We start from the raw sequence: 24,638 nt of genomic DNA on the forward strand, positions 1-24,638 counted from the left end.
CAGCCAGTAGCAATAGGCGGCCATCTTGGAATAGTATTCTGCAGCCTTTATTATTGTTTTAGCCTTCCAAGGTGGCTGAAACGTTGTATTTAGCAGTGCCATCAAGACACATCGTGGACATATAGTTCATTCCAGGCCCGCGTCTGTCCTATAAGAGCACCTTAACCCCCTTCCATTTTGTGTTTCGCTGGGCATCACCAGACAAAGAGACCTTAGCTGAGGAATCCGAATTAATTTAAAATTGACACAATGACCTAGACTGCTGCTTTCAACTCATCTGCTGCCCTTTCTGACAACTAATGACATTGTACTGTCTAAGTTGGATGAGATTTTACCTTTAGTTTTCTTTCTGATGGGCCCTGGCTTCTCAAGATTTATCCTCCACACGAAGAATAATGTAAAGCCCCCATGAGCAAGTACCTTGACATTCAACTGTACTTGGTGGATGAATCTTCACTAGCTGAATTCATTGCTAAAGGGGTGCTAGGCTTGGGAAGTGGGTAGCCTGAAGCCACTGGGCAGTGTGTGAAATGGAAGACGGTACCTCATTGCATAGATGAGAGGTATGTCTAGCTTTTCGCTGGAGGGAGGCTAGTATGCTGCAGTTCCTCCGCAGTGCATCTGATCCCCAGTGAAGGAATCTTTATTGCAAGTGCATTTCTGTGTGTGGCCAATGATAAACCTAGTTCATACGCCAAAGTACCTCCACTCGGTTGTCCTTTTCTAGACCAGAAAACCATAACTGCATCTAACCGTGGGAGGCTCCATCTTTCAGAAGTGTTTCCATAGATCAAGTACTCGCGAGCCACCACTGGGTCGGCCACAGTTTCACCCAAGTGTTTCAGGCTTGCAGGAGACTGCCTTTTGTAAAAGATCCCTGTTATAATATTACCAGGAAATGGTATTGCCTTCCTTTTCACCAGGTATCCTCCTTTACCCTTTACCCTCTCTGTTCGCCCCCTGCTTCTAGTTCTGTTTTGGTACGGCCCGCAGTGCGCCTTGGAATGTTCAGGTGGCATTCCTGTGATTCTGTTGAAGTGATTCGGAGGTGTCTGACGAAAAAAGATGGCTCCCCTTCACATATTGTCCTCGACTTCTTGTCAACACTGCGACTGAGGAAGGGATTTCGCTGAGCAGGGGACAGCCCGACACCTCCACCCCTGTGTCTTGAGGTCACTCGCCTTCCAGTGAGCCTGCGTCATCCTGTTGGAGGTCTGTGACTGGTACTTAATTTTCTTCGGAGGATGTGATTATGGGATCGTGTATGAAGTGCTCAACGCTAATGACTTCCTGGATTTCAAATTTTTTTTTTTTTAAAGTGACCGTGCAAATAGGGTTGAGGCAGATGCTCAGCGCCCCCAGGTGTTCTGGGGTGAGTTCTGAAAGAATGAGGCCGAAGTGTTCTTTTTCCTACAGTATTTGGGGTGTGCTCAGAGACCACTGGTTGTCAGCCGGTCAATCGAAACACTGATTACTGATTGCTTATTTATCAACTAGTACTGGGTTTCAGTTTGTCTGAAAGGCAGTGGAGCTTTTGTAAGTTACTTGGTCCATGAGATAGTAAACAAAAATCGTTGTTTCGCGTTGTAAATAGAAATGAGGTCTATTGGCTCAAAAGCTAGAGTGTGATATAAACAAACATCACAAGCAGATTCAGAACGAGCCCAAATTAAAATACATTTAGTTTTCCTTGCGGGATGTACTTCAGGTAGTATTATTCTGATTTTATTTTTCTCATTTTCTGCAGTTGCAATTAACACAATTTCAGGCCCGCAATCGGGTCTAATATGGCTACAGAGACAGATCGAATCTGTTATTGCCATAAGAAGTGGATTAACTGCTCTCTTCCAATGTGGTGTTTCCTTCAGCCTTCCGATCTTAGAACTTCTACGCTTTCAGCATACGTCATGTTTTGCTGTGCTTTAATATGTTGCACTAGAAAACTTAGTGCTACATTTCTGCAGCAGATTTGTGTAGGGTGAGTGTTTGGAATGGTGATGTCCCATGTTTCGATCATCTGTGAAGTGTTTCTTATATCTTACGTGATGACCACTGAGGTGCGGTGTTCGTGTTATGGGATGCAGCACTTGGCAGAGTGACGAAGAGTTATAAGAGAGAGACAGGCAGTTTGTGGTTAGCAGTATGCTGGAAGCCTTGTTTGGCTGATTACTGCTGGCTTTCTGTGTCTGTGTTCTCAGTTCCTTCGTGATAAATGCTGTGCAAAGCAGGTCGTACCTCTCGGGCCTTACTTTAGGGTGCCACAGTGAAAGGTTTGTAGGGCTGCATGTAACGAGTATCCATTCACGACATAGTTCCTTGTCCAGGGCCCTCAAGCAACTTATCGACCGTGAAAGACGGATGCCTTTGTGTAGAGTTTGACAGGCAGGATACTTGGTCACAAATGTGGCAGCTGTCCCATAAGCCATATTACAAGAGCATTATAGCCTGTGCACAAATACAGCGGACATCATATCCGCGTATCTGTCATGGAGAGGTGTAGCGCAGCGACCAGAGCGGCTGACTCCGGAGCGTAGGACTCATGGTTCGATCCCCGGCGGCAGCTCAGCTCAGCATCATGTGACTCTGGGCAATAGTTTACTTAATCTCCCTGAGGGCCCTCAGCGCCTTGAAACCTTAAGGGGTGATATGTTCGCACTTTACAAATATGGATTTACTTATGTTTTGGCAAAGTATCATGTCCACCAAACTCTGTATGAGGCTGTTGCTTTGTTAAACCTATCTTCTCGTGGTACATTATCATTGCTTGAAAAAGCCTTGGAGCAGTGTCCCTTGCCCACACCTCATGGGGATACCTCCAGGCATGTGGCGCCAATGGAATTCTTACCTACAGTCCAAGTTGGGCATTCTGTGTGTAGTCTTTGTGGTGCAACATTGAAGTGACTTGAGAACAGAGGGAATGAATTGCTGAACTTGAAACAGTGCCCAAGGCTCAATGTCATCCTTACTCGCGAATTGCCAGCAGTCGAGTGCCGGATGGACGTTTTCATATAAGGGTCGCCAGAGAATGTGCTTGACTTAAGTGGTGCCCTTTTACTTCCTACTTTAACTTCTAATGATTCTGCCCCTGAACTTTTAACAATGTGACATTATCTCCACCGCTGTAGTTGGAGGGAAGGTGCACACATGCACCACCTTATTTGGGTATAGGTATTTCTTTCTTTTTTTTACAGTGTTCACTTCATTTCCTTCTTAAAAGGCCCAACATTAAAGATGCCTTTTCAAGACTAAAAGTCAGATGCGAATGGGAGACAAAAATAGGTTGTGTATTGGGCTCAAACAAAAGACAAGACTTGGTGTGTGTGTGTGTGTGTGTGCATGGTCTGGTTGCAGTTAGTAAGACATTTAAAGGAACACTTGAGAAGAGAAACTTGCTTCTAACACTGCCAACTCCTTGTTTGCCTATTGTAAACATATGTTTGCTAGCCGAAGGATACTAAGGTTAGCTGCATAGGCCATATAGAACACCCTCCCTAAATATTAATGCCTGCTTATCCTCCTCCTTGCCACCTCTCTGGGCTAGGACCAGGAGCCTCACGTCATTGCCTCTGCTGTGACCGAATTACCCGAGAGCTCTTTTTGCAGTCTACAGATGGCACTCCACGCAGTGTCTCGAAATAATGTCACCCAGCAGCGGGAACAGCCGAGACCAGGAAACCATGTCAACTTACGGTCTCTGTCGCTTTCTGCCAGAACAAGATGATCAATTGTCAAGCAGTTTCTCCCTCATTCTGAAATGTTGCTTTATTTTGTGCCTGAATTTTTACTAACCCCCCTCCCCTCCCTATGGCTCAATGGAGGTGCAGTTGCACCGCAGTCTTATTTTTATGGGGTCTCTTAACAGATGATTTGCACCTGGTCCCACTGTATTATGTAGAGTTATTACTGCTGCCAGTGAAAAGGTCTCCTATAAGGTACTGGGAAATGTATGGGGAATGATCTGCCATACATGAGACTTGCAAATGGAGAGTAACCAGCCACGATAGACACAACTCTAACACTACCTTTTTTTTTACTAACAGGCACAAGGCTATCCTTCGTCAACATCGAACCCTTGTTGGCCAAAAGGATATTCCAAAACACTTTCCCTGGGAAAGCATATTTATGATTCGCCATGCACTGCTGACGAGAAACCCAACCCATATAACCCGGAAAACGCCATCTCAATGACTGGGACTGGGATGCCCGACGAATGCCGCACTTACGTCGACAGCCTCTTCAAGTTTGGCGACTGCAAATTTAGCACTTGCTCCTTCGACGGGGTTTTTCAGCCTGCTGTAACTGGAAATTTTATTGTAAGTAGATTTGTTTTTTTGTTGTTTATTTTTACGGTGTTTAAATTGGGGATGACCCAAAGGAAGACAGCACTTGATGTTAACCAACAACTCACTACCGCCATTTCCTACCCAAGGGGGCACTTAGGAATAAACAATATTAAATAAATGAGTCCTGCGACTAGCCTTAAAGTCGCTAACATCTCACTTTGGCTTATCGGTTCAGTAATTTAGGCAGCCCAGGAGCTGACAAGGTAGAGATGCAATTAAATGTATTAGGTGGTCTTTGAAATTATCTTTCAAAATGATCACTGTAGGATGTTCTCAAAGAAGCATAACCTTGCTTGATGCCCACTTCTTTTTTACATCTCCTGGTGAACCCAGTGGTGGTTTAATGTCTGATGATTAGCATCTGGGATCAAACTGGCAGGGCAGGCTGTCATCTGGGGAGGGAGTGGTGAATTGATTCTCCCAGCAGGGATGTATGCTTGCCAAATTCATGTCTAGCCCCTTTAAACCCATTTCTCTACACAGAACGTTCAACTTTGCTTATCCTTTCTGGAAGCTGATCAGCTCCTTTCCAAAAATGAGGGGTGAAGAGCTGCAGAGCATCTGTGCATCAGAGGACAGGGCTCTGTGGCCGCTAGGGCGGTCCCTCATGTCTGGTTTCGTGGACTTGCATTCACAAGGAAGGCAATGAATGCTACTTTATTTAATATTTGTTTGCTAATGTCTTAGACCTAACTAAATGACTGATGTGTGATTTATGCTTCTATGATGACCACATAGATTGCAGTCTTCTCCTTATGCGTGTCTTCCACTGGATAACCTAGCATCCTACAGAACTTAATGGACAGAACGCCTGCAGCAAGAGTGCACTTTATTCACCACTCCTGACACCATCATTCACACAGAAAGACTTCCAGTCCGAAGACAACTCAGCACTTGCTACCTCAGCAGCACACTCAGTTCAGGCTTTATTCGCACGCTGTCCTACAGCAACTGTGCACTTTAAACCTAACTCCTGGTACCATTGTGCCACGGTATACTGCACTTTGCAAACGAATAGAAGTCAGTTTGAGTTCTGGGTGAACTTGCGTTGAGTCTTATTACTATATTTATATATTCATAATACCATGATTGTCTTTAGTTTTCCAAATAACTACAAAATAATGGCATTACCACGTTTCATTACCCCCCCCCCCATTACCCCAGCTTGCCCCCTGTCCATTGTTGGGTTCAGCATATTGGTTGTTGGTAACTCCCAGACCCATACACCCCTAACATTATTGACTAAGATGGACGCCTGGTTGTTAGACGACTCTGCATAGAAATCTGCTGGCACCAGCCGTGGCATTGCATTCCCTTATTGTTTAATGCTGATACACTGCACTTTCCTGGGACACGCTGTGCCATAACATAACCTCATTATTGGATGGTGCTGGATTCCACTCTCCCGGGACCAGCCATCTCATACCATTCTCTTATTGTTGGATGCTGCCGCACAGCCCTCTGCTGGAAAGTACCATGGCATAACATTCCCTTATTGTTGGATACTGGTACACTGCACTTTCCTGTGACACGCTGTGCCATGATATACCTGTATTGTTCGGTGCTGCTGCACTGCCCTCTGCTGGAAAGTACCATGGCATAACATTCCCTTATTGTTGGATACTGGTACACTGCACTTTCCTGTGACACGCTGTGCCATGATATACCTGTATTGTTCGGTGCTGCTGCACAGCCCTCTGCTGGAAAGTACCATGGCATAACATTCCCTTATTGTTGGATACTGGTACACTGCACTTTCCTGTGACACGCTGTGCCATGATATACCTGTATTGTTCGGTGCTGCTGCACAGCCCTCTGCTGGAAAGTACCATGGCATAACATTCCCTTATTGTTGGATACTGATACACTGCACTTTCCTGTGACACGCTGTGCCATGATATACCTGTATTGTTCGGTGCTGCTGCACAGCCCTCTGCTGGAAAGTACCATGGCATAACATTCCCTTATTGTTGGATACTGATACACTGCACTTTCCTGTGACACGCTGTGCCATGATATACCTGTATTGTTCGGTGCTGCTGCACAGCCCTCTGCTGGAAAGTACCATGGCATAACATTCCCTTATTGTTGGATACTGATACACTGCACTTTCCTGTGACACGCTGTGCCATGATATACCTGTATTGTTCGGTGCTGCTGCACTGCCCTCTGCTGGGAAGTACCATGGCATAACATTTCCGTAATTTTAAATACTGCTGCACTTTCTCTCTTGTGACACGATGTGCCATAATATATGCTTATTGTTGATTACGCTGCACTGCTTTCTGCTGGGACCAGCCATGGCATAACATTCCCTTATTGTTGGATACCGATACACTCAGTGGTCGAAGTGGGAGAAAAAAAGTAGGGGAACTGTGGGTGGAGAATCAGGGGGCGGGAATAACCGAAGATTGAATCAGTGGGCGGAGTCAGGGGTGTGGCTAGAAATAGCAAAACATACAAATTTTTAGTACGTTTAGCATTTCACTGACCAGTTACAGCTTATAACGTTATTTAATTAAAACAATTGATAAACATGTTTATTTGAGGTTTAATTCAGGAAAAAGCAAACACTCATAAGGAATACAAGTTTATGTAAAGCGTGTGAAACATAAGCCGGAACGACATGTTACCTTAATGCTTTTACTCTCATTGTTCAGAAATCCATGATTATTTTTTGTCTCAAACATTGAGGTCATGAATACAGGGCTCCTCCTGTACACATGTGTTAAGCAGGGCTCAGAAGAGAAAGGGACTCTTCAGGAGAATCTAGACTCAAGGAAACCCACAAAGGCTCCTTCATATCCATGTCAGCCAGCTAGCTGCTCAATCATAATATAGCAAAAAGAACAACTGAATGCAGAAAAATGTCATACATTCACCCCAGTACAGAGATCGGGGCCTAAATCCATTGTTTCTTTGCTCACCATGCCATTCCAGTTTGGACACAGCCATATGCAAATCAGTCTTGATCCTGCACCCAATGCGAACAGGGTCCTCCCTGGACGGGAAACAGGCATCCTAGGACCGGTTTCGGGCTTTCAGCCCTCATCAGCCAGGATAGCTTGATTCTAGTGGCAGGGAGATCACGGGACTCATGTCTGACCATACCTGTCCCACTCGGGGTGACAAATACAAAAAGAACAATTGATGAACAGAATGAGGAACAATGTCATACATTCACCCCAGTTCAGAGATCTGGGCTTAAATCCATCGTTTTTTGCTCACCATGCCATTCCAGTTTGGACCCAGCCATATTCAAATCTTGATCCTGCGCCCAATGTGAACAGTCCAGCCCGATCTGCCAGGCCATATGTATTCAAGTGTCCTTTCATTTGGGAAGTGAAAACAAAGCAGTACCCCCTGAACTATGGACATAACATACTGCTCTTTGATATGCATGGTACATGTTCTTTGCAGGAGGCATTGATCACCAAAGTTATCTTGGCACTTGTATTGTTGACCGAAGCCTAGTGCTTTAATAGAATATATGTGTGGGTACTCGCTATTTAGGGTACCTGTTTGCTCCTGAGACGTGCCGGTAATCTCCCATTAAATGTAGTGCCGCACCGCAAAGTTCAAATTTCAAATTAAATAAGTGCTGGTACTCAATCGGTACCAGAGAGTACCTGACTATTAAAGCACCAATTATAGGTTCATCTGATTAGCCTTTCATACCCCATTGCAACGCGCCGGAGAGCATTATGGGACAGGTAAGGTGCTTTGCCGGCTGTTGTGAGTGACCAGAGGGGCTCTCTTTTCGTGTGTGGTAAAAGGAGGATGAAGGAACGCCCGGGTGACATTAACTGCCTTCCTGCTGTGCGTCAGTCTCAGGTCCTGCTTGTTTTTTTGTTTTCAACGAAATCCTTTTTCTTACAAAATTTGGAAATATCAACAGGAAGGTATGAATCTCCTTATTAATTATTGAAATTGAAACTAAACGTTGCAGCGAGTTTCATTTACCAGCGAGTATATTAAATCTGGCAAGATGTCCAGGGCGCGAGTCAGCATTTGTTTCCATTTTAGAATTAGTCTTTGGCGCCTCCAAGTGGTGAACATAGTCATTTGCACCAATAGCAATTTCATAAAGCACACTTAATTTTGCTTACATTTCAACCACGCTGAGTGTACGACTTGTGTGTTTTTACAAGATAATTATTTTTGGTTTCAAGAAATATGTCTTTGTATACACAATCGTATTCCTAAAGGAGTTGCAGCTCAGACTATTCCAGGCCATCCAAAGCTATAAGAACAGCATGGGCGGCAGGCATTACTCGTTTGTAATATATATTGAATTATTAAACACATTGTTATTGTGCTCATCTCAACGTTAGAGACACAGCACCACCCTTTTCTTACACAACTACTTTTGACACACATTTGCTTGCTTGACTGTGCAGGATTAGTTTCTCTGAAACGACATTGCTTTCAATTCAACTTCGCACACACACTATCAAGACACATGCTACCAAAGCCTGAATGTACATTGTGCAAATGTTGTTTTTTGGTGATTGTCCGTAAGGCAACACAGCTATCACAAAAGGATAAATATCAGAAATTCACAGCTCCTTGAAGACATGGCATTGTTAGAAGGGTGAATAGTGTTCTTGAGAAGCAAAAAAAAAAATGCTAGGGTAAAGTTGTCTGTTGATAATAAAATCAACACAAGAGCATGGTACTCTTTTTGTGCTACCATTTTCTGCTTTTATGGTCTGGATTTTCATTTCCAGATATACCTACAGTGTGTTCATATTGTCTTGTAATGGAAGATGATGGCCATTAGGAACCAACTGATTTATTGCTGCTCCTCCACTACCAGACAACTCCAGGAAGGTCTCATGTCATCTGCAGTGATCTGAAAACAGATCTCTCACAGCCACCTGATGCTGTCATTTCAGTGACAGACTAGTGATGAGAAAATAACACTTCAGAAAATGTCAGTAGCTTCTGAAAAGGTCTCATTTTATTTCTGTTTCACTTTCTGTTTTTAATGGGTCTTGACCGAATAGAGGCTCTGGCCAGTTTCAACAGGTGTCACATCGAAACTGGAATGCAAAGCACTCGGTGAACCATTCCGTCTTTTCAAAGTGGTTGGCATGTGTGCTTGCCATGAGCTTCTTTACTGTGGCTTGGCTGTTCGATACAACACTGACCTGATATGTTACAATTACTCTTCAATACGTGGAGAAAAAAGAATAAACACAATGGTTGCCATTTTGTAAATGGCTCGAAACATTATTTTACTTCCTTTTCACAATAAAGTTTTGACTTACGACCTCCTGCACCCCCCACTCCATTCACCAATGTCATCGCCGACCACATCGCGCCCCACGTCCTCGCCACTTCAGACTACATACTACTGGGAGACCTGAACTTCCACCTGGACAACCACAGAAATCCCGACACCACCGCCCTCCGGGAGAACCTCACCAACATAGGACTGAAGCAACTTGTCTCCACCCACACAGCAGGACGCACACTAGACCCCAACTTCACCAGAGGAAACAACATTCGCGTAGACCACACCATGAAACTGCTCTGGACAGACCACCACTTCATCCTTTTCTCCTTTACGAAACCCACCATACACAAGCACATGCGCCACCTCCCACGCAGAAGCTGGAACAAAGTCCCCAAAGAACACTACACCCCTCACCTGCACTCCACCCGCAACTAAGGCAGATGCCAACACCGCGGCAAGCAACCTCCACCAATGGATCGCCAACTGCGCCAACACTCTCCCCCCTCCTCCTCCAGAACATGACGAGAAGACACAACAAGAAAGCCAACTAGTTCACAAAGGATCTCCGAGAATACAGGCGCTCCTGCTGATGACTGGAGAAGATGTGGAGAAATAGCAAAGCCCCGGAATTAAAATTTTCGCAGATGATATCTTATATTTGAAGGCAGAAAGGGCGAATATTAACCCTGGGCGTAGTGGGCGTAGTGGGGCTACACGAAGCACCACAAAGTGGGGGGGAATCTACACGCACCACCTCCACTTCGCGTAGCCCCACTACGCGCCACCTGCCGCCCTCCTCTAAATGTCCTTAATATATTTTAAAACATTCTTAAACTAAAAAAAGACTGTTGGGACAGTGTCGGATACAGCAACGCTGTGGGAGGCTATGAAGCCCACACTGCGGGGCATAGATATTGCTTGGTGCGTGGCGGCTCGGAGAAGGCGTAGGGAGGCCCTGGACCAGGCCGAGGTGGAGATTAGAGATTTGGAGCATTGCAGTAGCCTTGAGGGGGAGGACCAGACAGTGGGGCAGTTGCTATTGGCACAGCAGTCCTATGCCTCGTTACTATTAGATGAGGCGCGGCAGCTGTGGCTGACGACTCGTAGCAGGATATATCAATGGGGGGATAAATCGGGGACAATGCTCCATAGACTGTCAGGGCCAGTTTCAAGCTCAGAACCCCTCCTCCCCCCTCCCCCCCGAGGATTATAGACGATGCCGGTGTCATGATCGCGGATCCCAGATTGCTTGCTGAAGGATTTGTGGCCTACTATGCTGATTTATATTCCCCACATGAAAGCATCTCTGCAGACCTAGTTGACAAATTTATAGCTGATCTGCCGCCGCAAGCGGTTTCGGACGAAGCCCGGGACCGCCTTGATTGTCCGCTAACGGAGGACAAGTTGGGAGTCGCCCTGAGGGAGCTGAACACTGGGAAGGCCCCTGCCCTAATGGCTTCCCTAGCGAATTCTTCAAGAAATTTCATTTACAACTGGGGGCCCATTATAGGGCAGTGGTAGAAGAGGCTAGGGAGCATGGCTGCCTGCCCCCAGACTGGAGACATGCTGAAGTGGTAGTGTTTCACAAACCCGGTCGGCCCCCTGAGCAGTGCCTCGTACCGCCCAATCTCCCTCTTAAATGTTAAGGCCTAAGTCCTGGCCAAAGCGTTGGCCAATAGATTATTGCCGTATATCACTGAACTGATACACCCTGATCAGGCGGGCTTTATGCCCCAACGGGCGACAAGGCACAATATCAGGCAGGCCCACGTCGCTGTATCGGCGATTCGATCCACCGGGGTGCATGCGGCACTTCCTGGCCGATATGGACAGGGCGTTTGATTAGCTCAGATGGACATACCTGTTCTCGCTCCTGCCGCGGCTGAATCTGGGGCCCGTATTCATGTCTTATGTGAGGTTGCTATATACAGACTTGACTGCTTCTGTTAGGGTAGCGGGGCGTCGTCCTCGTGCTTTGCCATCGGGAGGGGCACCAGGCAGGGCTGCCCCCTCTCGCCCTACCTCTTTGCCATGGCCATGGAGCCATTAGCTGCATGGGTCTGTGTGGATGCACAGATGAGGGGTTTCGAGTGGGAGCGAGGCCTGTCGGATCGTATTGCGCTATATGCAGATGACGTCCTGTTCTTTTTAACGGAACTTGACAGGTCGGGCCCCGTCTCCTTCGCATCCTCCAAATCTTTGTCGAGACTTCGGGCCTATATATGAACCCACGCAAATCTACACTTTGGGTGTTGGGGAGTGGCCCGGCAGTTGGAGACTGGGCATCGGCGCTCCAGAGTGCAGTTGGGGCATTAAATATTTAGGGGTGTTCTTGTCCGAGATCCCCGCTGCCTCATGGGAACGAAATGTGGTGCCGGTCTGGGAACGAACCCGGGCGGATATCAGAACATGGGCCCGCATGCCACTGTCCATTTATGGTAGATCGGCCATATTTAAAATGGTGGCCCTGCCCCGCCTGCTTTACCAGCTGCAAAATCATCCATATTCTATCTCGCCTTCCTGGTTTAAACAAGTGGACTCAGTTCTGGGGCAATTCCTTTGGGTAGGTGGTTCGGTTCGGGTAGCGCTGCGCACGTGCTTTCGGTCAACGTACTGTGGGCGTTTGGCGACTTCTGATGTCCTCTCCTACTACCAAGCGTCGCATCTCTTAGTCTTATATGAGTGGTGGTATGGGGACAGGGGGGACCCGGCCTATGCACTGGAGCGGTTCCTGATGGAGCCCCACACGCTGCACACACTGCTGTACGCGGCAAGTCGGCGCAAGGCCCTACCGCCGGGGACGCAGGTGGTCTTTGAGGTTTGGAGGCGAGCGCTGCGGGCGATGGGATGGTGGCAGACTCGGACGGAAGAAACTCCGCTTTGGCGTAATGGTAGTTTGCCCGACCTGGCAGCCCTTCCAGGATTTGCGGGGTTGGATGACATTGGAATTCCTAAATTGGGAGATGTCATGACGGGGATGACGCTCAAGTCGTTTCAGTATCTGAGAACGGAATATGATATGCCCCGCACTCAATTCTTCCGCTATCTACAATTTCGACATGCTCTGGCCCCTTACCTAGAAGGGTTGACCTCTCTTCCTGAATTTAGCCCACTGGAGGCCCGGGTTTTCATGGGGGACATCGAGAATAAAAAAAATCACGCATATACCAATCCCTAGTCATACGCTGTTCCTCGGATCTGCAGAAATTAAGCGATCTGGGAGGTAGACGTTGGGGCTTTGGAGGAGGAGGATTGGAATGAGGCACTGGCAGGTCCCAGGGGCGCGGCCATTTCGGTCCGCCTTAAGTTAATCCAGTTCAAATACCTGCATAGGGTATATTTTACTCGGTGGCGGCTGTGGTGGGCGGCTCTCATTGCGTCCCCAGAATGTACTAGGTGTGGATGTGAGGAGGGCACTTTCTTCCTTACGGTGTGGAGTTGTAGATGTTTAGACAGGTTCTGGAGTGGAGTATAGAATGGATTGGATGAGGTGTGTAGTAATCTAATTTATCTTAGTACATCCCCTCTGACAGCTGCTCAGCAAGCATGAATGAGTTGTGTGTGTGGAATGTCAGAATGCCTGATGACAGTGTGATTGGAATGTGAGAGTGCTTGCTCGTGAGGGAGAATGACAGTTGGAGAGAGTGGGCTGAGCAGCGGTCATGCAGCTCCTGGTGGGATTCCCTTTACCATCTAAGTTACCGTCTTAAGATCTTCTGTGGAACAACTATGGACTACAAATAAACCTCTACATGATAATACCACTTGGCTACACCTTGTCATCTATCCAGAATTAACTACAACATTTTGGCGAAAATGTAGATTAACGACATTACCCAAGCGTCAAGATGCAAAGTTGTTCAGGAATAACCGGTGAGAATCAGGTTTCTGGACTCTGTAATACTTTCTAGATAACGCTGCACACATTGCACTAGACGAAAAGATGTACAATGCACTATGTATCTTGTTCATCATTTATCTTTGTATTGGTGCATTATTGCAATCTTTACTGTTTGTTCACTCTAAGGGAAGAGGATATGTAGTAATCTAATTTATCTTAGTACATCCCCTCTGACAGCTGCTCAGCAAGGATGAATGAGTTGTGTGTGTGGAATGTCAGAATGCCTGATGACAGTGTGATTGGAATGTGAGAGTGCTTGCTCGTGAGGGAGAATGACAGTTGGAGAGAGTGGGCTGAGCAGCGGTCATGCAGCTCCTGGTGGGATTCCCTTTACCATCTAAGTTACCTTCTTAAGATCTTCTGTGGAACAACTATGGACTACAAATAAACCTCTACATGATAATACCACTTGGCTACACCTTGTCATCTATCCAGAATTAACTACAACAAGGTGCTTGGCTGGGTGCTCCCGCGTACACCACGACTGGGACTATTGCATGTGTTAGATGGAGTGGGGGGCAACCTCTATAAGAGACATTTATTGTTACTAGGACTCACGGTTGCCAAACGGGACATTGCGAGGACATGGAAGGACCGGATGGCCCCGTCACTTGTAGCGTGGAAGAGGGGACTAGATTTTTGTATGGGGATGGCGAAGCCTATACTTCTGGCCCGAGGCTGCCCTCGGTAAACATTATAAAATCTGGAAGCGATGGGCCGACTTCAGGGGTTTATGGCTAGAGCCTCCGCCAGAACGAGACCCGGAACTGGATGAGTGAGCACGCCGTGCCGATGGATGTGTGTACATGGATGGTCGGAATTGTGAGGAGCCGTGCTGGGGGGGAGGGATTCGGGCGGGAAGGGAGTTGGGGGTGGTATACACCTGTTACAACGCAATTTTTACTCCGCACTACCACTACAACGCGACCATTACTCCGCATACCATTACAACGCATTGCGCTGGGGGGCGCTCTAGGATAGGGAATAAGTTTAATTTTCTATCCAACACCTTCCCTAGTGTCCACGGGGACTGGAGTTGGAATAGAAAATTATACTTACCACTATCCAGCACCTCTAAGCGCTATGCGTTGTAACGGTATTCGTTGTAAATACCGCGTTGTAATGGTATGCGGAGTAAAAGTATGCGTTGTAACGTCATACATCCGTTGGGGGTAGTTGGGGGGGGGGGGGTAGGAAGGGAGGATCGTTACTAGCAATGATTATATTGTTTTCATTGTCTCAAATGTAAAAGTCAAGATGGATTGCATTGTTATATATATATATATATATATATATATATATATATATATAGCTATGTCTGGCGGATACCTCTGGGGTACAGAGCTCTGCAATTTCTGTGTGATCTATCAATAAACACTGTTTAAAAAAAAAAAAAAGACTTACCTGCAATGCGGCGTCCCGGGGCTCTTTCTTCCTGGTATCTCTGCCGACTTCTTCCTCACAAATGCGCATGCGCATTTGTGAAGAAGTCGGCAGAGATACCAGGAAGAAGGAGCCCCGGGACGCCGCATTGCAGGTACGTTTTTTTTTTTTAGTTTTAGAATGTTTTGAATTATATAAATGGCATTTAGAGGAGGGAGGGAGGCGGGTGGCAGGCAACTTCGCTCCGCCATGGCGTGTGCGTAGAGTTGCCTACTACGCCTACTTTGCGAATCGCAAAGTAGGCAACACTACGCACACTCTGCGGGCAGAGCGAAGTACTACGCCCACCTCTAGGGAATATCCAGGGTGCTTAGGAGGAAATCCAGGCCTTTACAGACTTGGGTGGTTATAAAGTCTATCGGTCAAAAACAGAGCTGCTTCTGTTTAACTCTTTAGAAGCTCAGCTGCCAGCAGGCCTACAGTCCTTGGCACAGCGCCCAATAAGATACCTGGGGCTATATGTAACAGCTGATTTTACTCCATTCTTCCGTTTAAATTATGGAAACAGTCTTATAAAGGCAAAAAGGCTTTTAGAATAATATGTGATGTTACAACTCGTGGTGTTACCACGCGGTATGTAACAACGCGGTTCTTACATCGTCGTTGTTGTTACCACGCATTGCATTACATCACAAGTCATTTCAACGACTTGCACTAGATGGCGCGCTGGACTTAGGAATAGTATAAATTACTATTCCTACTCTAGTTAGCGCATCAGCAGGTGAGTAATGCCATGCGTGGTAACAACGCAGACGATGTAACGTCCGCATTGATATCAACCCACGTATTACCAGCATTGTAAACGCTGTCTCCCCTTTTAGAAAGATGGACATTACTACCCCTGACATTAGTGAGTTGAGTTTCCTTAATTAAAATTTCAATACTCCCCTTGTTTGTATTCCTGTTTCCGAACCTTCCTCTGAAAGTGCCAGTTTCTTATTTTGAGGAACTGTATAAAGTTATCCGGGGATTTGTGTGGGCAAAGAAGCATACACGGATAAAATTGACAATTCTTCAATTAGACGCTACGCATGGGTGGCTAGCGCTACTCCACTTTCCCACATATTATCAAGCCTCTTTGGTTAGTCAGACAATACAATTAGCAGCTCCTGTAACAATATATGGTCATTTTATTTTAAATCCCATTTTAAAAGAAAGCGCGATTAATTTACCAGCTTTTTTTTATAGTGCTACTAACTTGATAACTTAAAAAGCATTTTTACAGCAAATTGGTAGCCAAAATCTATTTTTTTGGTTGTTTTATTCAAATAATGTGTTTCCTTAAAGATAATTATACAATGATCAATGATGTAGCAAAAATAATAGCAAAAGGGATTAATGACATGATAGTATGTATTATAGGAAAACGGTATCGGCTGCTACGCCAAAGTGCGAATAATAAGCTTATCGAGTATATGCTCCCAAAAATTACGCATGAAACGGGCTGTAGCTTTAGCACTATAGATTGGCAAACTACTGTGTGAAATTGGTCCAAACTCGTGAGAACAGCTAATTTTAAGAGGATGACTTTTCTATCTAGATGATTGTCATATTACATGCCTCAGAGACTGCATACAATGTGTCCAACCACTCCGAATCAAGGTTTTAGATGTAAGATGGAGGGGGTGGGTGGCGGGGTGCATATATTTGTTACATGCACTAATATACAACTCTTTTGGGAGGAGGTCTTCAAGTTTATTCGAGATTTCATGGCCAGGCCTATTCTTCCATCAACGCGGGTGGTCCTATTTGGCCTCTGTCAGGCAGAACTACAGCTATCAAAATACCAACAAAATGTGATCTCCTCTGCAGTTTCTGTAGCTAGGTCCTTTTTTACTCCAGAACTGATGATCATCTAAGGTATCAACAATGGGGCAGTGGCTCGCCAAGTTGGACCAGACTTATCTGTTTGAGGAGGCATATGCAAAGAGAATAGGGGCACTCCGTAGATGTAAAGCTCCAAGTAAAGCTACGTGGGCAGGATACTCTTCTGTATCTTCCTCAATACGAGTATGGCAATTCACTGTTACTGGGGAAAAAAAGGCCAAAGGCGTTTTTTAGATAACAGTAATGCATTTGTATTGTAACTGTTTTTTTTAGAGGTATTTGTTGCAGGATATTTGATGCACTATGTGTTTTGATAAAGTTTCAAGGGGCTGCTACTATTTGTAATATGAATTTCCGGTATGTGGTGCTAAATGAACTAAATGAACTAAAGAATTAGGCTTTGTGAATTGTTTTATCTGATCTTTACATGCGGTTTGCAAACTACTGTATCTTTCTTATATGGCCTGTCTCTTTTTCTTGCTCAATGAAAAATATTAAAAAAAATAAAAAAAGCCAACTGGGTCTCCACAGATCTCCAAGAATCCAAGCCCTCCTGCCGACAACTGGAGAAGATGTGGAGAAACAGCAAAACCCCAGAGGCACGCTCCACCTACAAAACAGCCATCACAGCACACCACCAACTCACAAATCAACAAAGAAAAACTTTATCCAAGACAAAATCCTATCCAATGCCCACAACTCCAAGGAACTCTTCGCCATCATACAGGATTTCGCCAAAACCAACAGCGCAACAACCAACGTCCCTCCCTCCCAAGACCTCTGCAACAAATCAGCTCCTTCTTTCACCTCCAGATCAAGAAGCTCTACGACAACATTGACGACCAAGACCACGGCACAGCCTCAACTCTCACCCCTAATGACGCATCCCAACAGATCCTTCTCACCTGGCCCCCTCTCACCACAGAAGGCACCTTTAAGACAATGAAGTACCTCCACTCCGGAAACACATTCTGACCCCTGCCCACCGCACATCTTCCACAGGGCAGCAACTGCCATCGCACCCCAGCTGCGCCGAACGCTCTACTGCTCCCTCGAGACCTCTACATTCCCCGACAACTGTAAGTGTGCCAAAGTCAACCCCCTCCTAAAGAAGCCCTCCGCAGACCCGACAGTCCTCAAGAACTTCAAGCCCATGTCACTGCTTTCTTTTGCTGCCAAAGTCATCGAAAAGGCCATCAACACCAATCTAGCACACTTCATAGAAACCAACAGCATGCTAGACACCTCTCAATCTGGATTTAGTAGCAACCACAGCACCGAGATCGCCGTCCTTGCCGCCACTGACGACATCCACGTCCTCCTCGACCAAGGCCACACAGCAGCCCTCATCCTCATGGACCTATCAACAGCCTTCAACACTGTCTCCCACCACACACTAGCCACCAGACTCCACAATGAATCCACGGAAAAGCCTTAGACTGGATGCGATCTTTTCTCTCATGCAGAACACAGAGAATGACTCCCGCACTTCTACTCAGAACAGACAGACATCAGATGCAGAGTACCCCAAGGATCCTCCCTCAGCCCCACACCTTTCAACCACACTTCACAGAAACCAACCGCATGCTAGACACCTCTCAATCTGGATTTCCCGGCATCCACAGCACCGAGACCGCCGTCCTTGCCGCCACTGACAACATTCGCGTCCTCCTCGAGCAAGGCCACACAGCATACCTCATCCTCATGGACCTATCAGCAGCCTTTAACACCGTCTCCCACCACACACTAGCCACCAGACTCCACAAACCATCCAAGGAAAACCTTAGACTGGATGCGATCTTTCCTCTCAGGCAGAACACAGAGAATGACTCCCGCACTTCCTCTCAGAACCGACAGACATCAGATGCGGAGTACCACAAGAATCCTCCCTCGGCCCCACACCCACACCCTTCAACGTTTACATGGCACCCCTTGCAACCATTAAACCACGGGCTCAACATCATCTCTGATGCCGATGACACCCAACTCATCCTCTCCTTCACCAAGGAACTAGACTTCACCAGGCACAACTTGCAAGAAGGGATAAAAGCCGTCGCGACCTGGATTAGCAACAGTTGCCCGAAGCTCAACTTAGAGAAAACGGAAGTCCTCATCCTCGGCTCCACCCCTCCCGCATGGAAAAACACCTGGTGGCCCCCCTGCCCTGAGAAACCCACCCACACCAGTGGACCACGCACGCAGCCTCCACATCATATTCAACTCTTCACTCACCATGGATCACCAGATCAATGCTGTATCCTCTGCATGCTTCAACACCATCCACATACTGCATAAGATGTTCAAGTTGATCCCCCCCCCCCCCCCCCAAATCCTGGAATTTATATTTATTTATTTATTTATTTATTCAGAGTTTTATATAGCGCGAACAAGATCTTTACAGATATCAGAGCGCTTCACAGAAACAGGGGGTGACGATAGCATGAGGGTGACGCGACATAATATTGGGTGCAGTATAAACTTCAGTAGCATGATCGGATAGCAGTCACGTTCTAATAGAATGTCAGTAAACAATCAGATAAGCAAAAAATAAAAGACGATACTGAATCTTACATACAATTACGATAGAAATCAGGAGAACTTATACTATAAGTATCTAAAAGTTACAGGGAGCAAGGGGAAGGGGCCTCGATATACAGTAGGCTAACATGAATAGTCTAATAATAGATATTTAGTGAGTAGCATAGAAGGATCGACTGACCATCATGTACTTGTGGCAAACAAGAGGAATAAACAAATCTAGGTCATGCAAAATATGACATTAATTGACATTAGACAATCATGAAACCAGTAATACCCAAGCGGCATGAAAGTCAATGAGGAACAGACATTAAAGTTCAGGTGAACTTAGCCATGAGGATGGCTTTCACCTCTTTCTTAAAGAAGGCCGTGGAGGAGATAAGCCTGGTTTCGGGAGGGAGTGCGATCCAGATCCTCGGCGCCATTCCTGAGAAGGAGCGTTTGTATGTTTTTTCCTTCCGGAATCTGCGAGGTTTCAAGAGTACGTTTTTTGAACTTCTATTGGATCTCGACCCTCCTGATATAGTATACCATCACCCATGCACTCATCACCAGCAGGTTGGAGTATGGCAACGCCCTCTATGCTGGAATCAACCAAAAACTCTTCCGCAAACTCCAGAACACCGCATCCAGACTTATACTCGATATCCCATGACACAACCAAATCACCAAACACCTCCGCGACCTCCACTGGCACTCCGTCAAAAGAAAAATAACCTTCAAGCTGCTCTCACACACCTACGAAGCCCTCCACAACACCGGACCCTAATACCTCAACGACCGAGCCTCCTTCCAGGACCCTAAGAGATGCCTCCACTCAACCGACCTCGCCCTAACCACCGTCCCTCATTTCTACAGGACCAGAGCAGGTGGAAGATCCTTCTCCTACCACTGAACCAAGACCTGTAACTAACTCCCCCTTCACCTCAGATGAAGCCCGACGTTGCACCAATTCAGAAAGGACCTCAAGACCTGGCTCTTTGAATGACCCCTACGTAACACATCTTGCTGAACCATCCAGTGATGGTCCCATCCTCTTAGGACCACCCCAAGCACAGTTATTATGGGCAAAAATACAATCCCAATCCCAATACAATCCCAACCAAAGGCCCTGCAAAGCATTCTGGGGCAAGATTAGCAGGGAGTCAAATGCAAAAGCATTGAATCAGGCTGCAGTTCCACTAGTCGTTACTAGATGTCCCTCATGAGTCAAATGCAAAAGCATTGAAACCCTGAACTGAGCTAATACTATACATTCTACAAAGAGCTGAACTGCAGCTTTATGACAGGGTTTTAATGCTTTTGCATTTGACTCGTGAGGGACACCTAGTAACGACGAGTTGATCTGCAGCTCTTTGTAGAATTATCTTGATATTGGATACTATATTATTCACTGCCCACTGCTAATCTCATCCCATAATGCTTTGCAGGGCCTTTGGTTGACATTGTATTTTTGCCCATAATAACTGTGCTTAAGGGTGGTCCTAATAGGATGGAACCACCACTGAATCGTTCAGCCTGATATGCTCTTTGTGTTCAAGGCATCTGCTTGGTCCTCTCCCTAGGTTAGGAGGGACCCCATAATCATCACCTCTCTCATTGCCTGATGGTTTTCAATTTCAAAGTTCACTTTTGAGAATTAGTTATATGCTGTTCAACAGGTAAAGTTGCTTTATCAAAGCATTTGTGGGTGCAGTTTAGAAGCTGACTACGCTACCTGGAAGAGGGGAGTTAACAAATCTCAGCAAACTCCGAGACCGGAGTTCATTGCCCAGGGTTACCTGAGACCCTCACGGGTGAGTAGCGTGCTCTACAAAATCCTGGTTGATTGATTTCATCTTGAGATAATCTCTGCTTAATTTACACCTACAACTCCATATAGAATTTTCTCCTGAGGCATCATCAGCAGGTTCTCTGAGTCAGTATTGTCTAACTGTGGGACACAACTTTATTGTCACGAGTATGTAAAAGTATCATTAAACATTAACATTAAACAGGAACCATAGCCATCCTGGTTGTGTGTGGAGAGAGAAGTATGAACGCAAGGAAGGTTAGAGTGCAAGAGAGGGGTAAGCAAGAGGGTGTGTGAAAGCAAGTAAGAGGAGTTTGTGAAGGAAAGCAGTAGCAGAAGCAGGGTTATCAAAGAATGACAAGAGCAAGAGCTGCAGGCTCTGACGGCAGGCCATGGTGATGGCAGCAAGGCTGTAGGTTGTAGTAGCAGCAGGAGTTACCACAGTAACAGAAGGGCTAAGAGTGGCAACAGCAGGACTGGCAGGATATCATACCTGTCGGGATTTCATGCTGTGGCAGTAGCACATACAAATTACAGAGAATGCTAGTAGTTAACTTTTCAGGCTTTGACCACAGCAAGACTGCCGAGTGTCCACAGCAGAACTTTGGAGATATTACCAAAACATCACTGACTTGCGGTGATAAGGCGCTATATAAGAACCTTTGACATTGACTGTATCGTGAGTGATAGCTGATTCGTGGAAGTGTGACCGTAGGTGTGCTAACGGGGAATGCCACCTGAGGGAGAGTGGTGGCAGCACTCACATTTTAACTCACTCATCTAGCTATGCACTCTAGGCCTGATTCACATAGGGGAGTCACAAACTAGGAGTTTAATTTTACTAACCGTAATGTTACGAATGCAGAGACTTTGCACTTGTAATAGAGCTTCCACACATAACAAGATTTTACATGCAGAGTTCTCCAGCCTGACAGTGGAGTTCTGAGTATGAGAAAAATAGTACACTTTCACAAAAGTTTAAGTTTACACATCTGAATGAGACCCTCTGTGACTTTAGCACCTTCTTCAGGGATCTGTGTTGAATCTACATGCAACGGATGCCTTTACCTGAACATGTTCTTTTAGCACTACTGCAGATGTGTTGTGATTGTTCAGCAGCTATCCGCTGTTAAGAGAGAGAAGCTTATTTTCCTGATACCCTAGGCATTTCTGCCACTACGTCTATATCCACCCTGTAAGATAGAGAAGCTTGATCTTCTGCGTCGCAAGGGGTCAATGTCCTCTAAGGTAGGAAAGCTTCCACATTTTCTGCCCAAGCTTAGCATGTACTGTTACAGAGGGAAGGTAGTACTGATGCTGCCCTACTGTACCTGTTCTATGAAGAAGGGCTTTTCCACTGCTGCCCCATGATACCTGTTCTCTAAGGAAGGGATGCTTGCACTGATATTGTCTGTGTTGTACCTGTTAAGTGTAAGCGACACACCCTTGTGCTGCTGCTGCCACCAGTCCCGTACCTCCCCTTATATAGCTGATTGCCAAGCTGTACCCATAAAACTTGGTATACCCACTGTGCAAAACAATTGGCATCCTCAATGCTTGTTTTAATGTACTATTCAAATGAAATGATGCACTTTCACAAAATAAGTAACTTGTTTACTTTTGGTTTTGCTTGGGTGAAACAAGCAGAGGTTTCCATATTGTCTAATCTGCTTTATAGAATTGAAAAATATAATGGCTCCATGTCAAGCAACATATTCTGCCAATCCTGGCTTTTTAGTCAACATCACATGTTGGGATTTTGTTCCCATAATGACTCTTAGAAGCAAAACAGCCAGCCCCAGAGTGCAACATGCCGCTAGCTGCAAAATCAGGCATGACTGATGTTATTGCAAAATGATGCCACTTGGCAGCCTTGTATAAAGCAAAATATTATTTAGTTTCTGGGTTGTTTTTTTTTGGTCACCCCCTGCCCGCTTCCCCTCCCCTTGAAGATTATTGTGGAGGAGAGGGCAGATCTGACCTTGTGCAAAAATGAGCATCATACTGTTATTGAACAAACATTAACACTCCTTACTGCCATAAGAATGGGAGCCTTTATGAAGTTTGGGTACTGGAGATTTCACCAGCTGCAGCCCTCACCTCTTCTGCATGTGGGCTGTGAATCGGAGAGCGTGTCTTGTCTTTTAGGCTTGCAACACCTCCATCGACTGGGCTAATTGCTGACCCTCACCAATATGATCCCCGCAGACGACCTCTGCTTCCGCAAGGGCACTGATTACAACTCCTGGGTGGTGCTCATCCTGCTCTTTGTGGCCATCATGCTTGTCGCCCTGGTGATGCCCTTCTGCCTTGCAAGGAACAAACCATCTGAGAAGGGAGCACAGCAAGATGGGTCACAAACTAGACATAGAGTGGAAGGATCTTTAGCACTTTGGCAGTCTCTACAGTACACAATACAAAAAGAAAACCATGGTGTTGGAGCTTTCTTCCCAAGCTGAGCCTAGAGATTGGTGTGCTTTGAGTCACATCTGCATCACTTCTGTGATGGGCCTGGAACTGGTGCAACACATGTTGTAGATTTGCCCCATGAGAGCTGCTGGCAGAGTGACCCATCTCACACAAATCAGCCTTTGCTCCTACTCCAAATCTGTTTCTCTCTTCCTAGAATTGTTTTGGGGAGGGTCATTGACTGTATTGTCTCACGATGCCCTCATTTGTTTACGCTTACATGATGTTTGGTATAGCCTTTTTCTGTTTGTATGTCGAATGAAACCTGGCTTTACCTAGGATCTTCTGTGTTCTCATTCACTGTGGGAAAGACTGAACAGGGAACTGTTAAGGTTATTGTTGGGTTGAGAGTTATTGAGCTTTACGGTATGAGCTACTAGAACATCAAGACATTTTATTTGAATTCTTCCCTTGTCATATCTCCATTCACCCCTCTCCCTTAATCCTGTCTATCTTTCTTTCTGGCTCAGGCCTTCGCAGCTTTCTTCTACACAGTGGACTTCATCCGGACCTACATGGAAATGCCAGTGAACTCTGTAGCAGATCTTGATGCCGCCACGAGAGAAATTTGCACCTCGGACTGGAATACGGTCAGTTTCTGTCTAGAGCAAAAAGTATGGGGAAGTGCCGCTAGCAATTGTGCCACGATAACAACTGCACTCCTTGGTATTTATTGAGATTATGCAATCCTTGTGTGATTCAATCTTAGTCTAAGACTGTTTTGAACTTGGAATTATATTCTTGAGTCCTAACCTTGTGAATGGTGTGCATGATTTAAGCTGGGATTCAGAGTAATCTATCGCTCCAAGCATAGTCCCTGCAGAGATTTAGAGATTCAACAGTCTCCTGGAGGAATAAAATCCCCCAGATTTGGCTCTTTCACAGTGGAGAGCCCCAGGTATTGAATCATCCCCCCATGTTGCTTAGAGTTTAACAAGGGGTATTTTGGAGTGCACACATTTGGTCAACCAGTTTTTATGATCATTCGCCATTGAATTGTTGATTCCACATTACTTACACAGTACAACTAAAGATGGCTCTCAGTATCACTGAAAGGTGTATGTACTCAGAGTACCTAAAGAC

The 24,638-nt window shown here is 45.9% G+C and overlaps 1 protein-coding gene across 1 annotated transcript in view; it reads left to right on the top strand.

Annotated features, from left to right (window-relative positions):
* ENTPD2 (ectonucleoside triphosphate diphosphohydrolase 2) overlaps nt 1-24,638 on the top strand; it is a 190,900-nt gene that overhangs the window by 163,650 nt on the left and 2,612 nt on the right. The window contains exons 6-7 of the mRNA XM_078642048.1: nt 4,041-4,313; nt 24,026-24,145. Of these exons, the coding sequence (XP_078498174.1) occupies nt 4,041-4,313; nt 24,026-24,145 (393 nt within the window). The remainder of the gene's footprint in view (nt 1-4,040; nt 4,314-24,025; nt 24,146-24,638) is intronic.

This window comes from Lissotriton helveticus, chromosome 5_1 (assembly GCF_964261635.1).
Source record: "Lissotriton helveticus chromosome 5_1, aLisHel1.1, whole genome shotgun sequence".
NCBI classification, from domain to species: domain Eukaryota; kingdom Metazoa; phylum Chordata; class Amphibia; order Caudata; family Salamandridae; genus Lissotriton; species Lissotriton helveticus.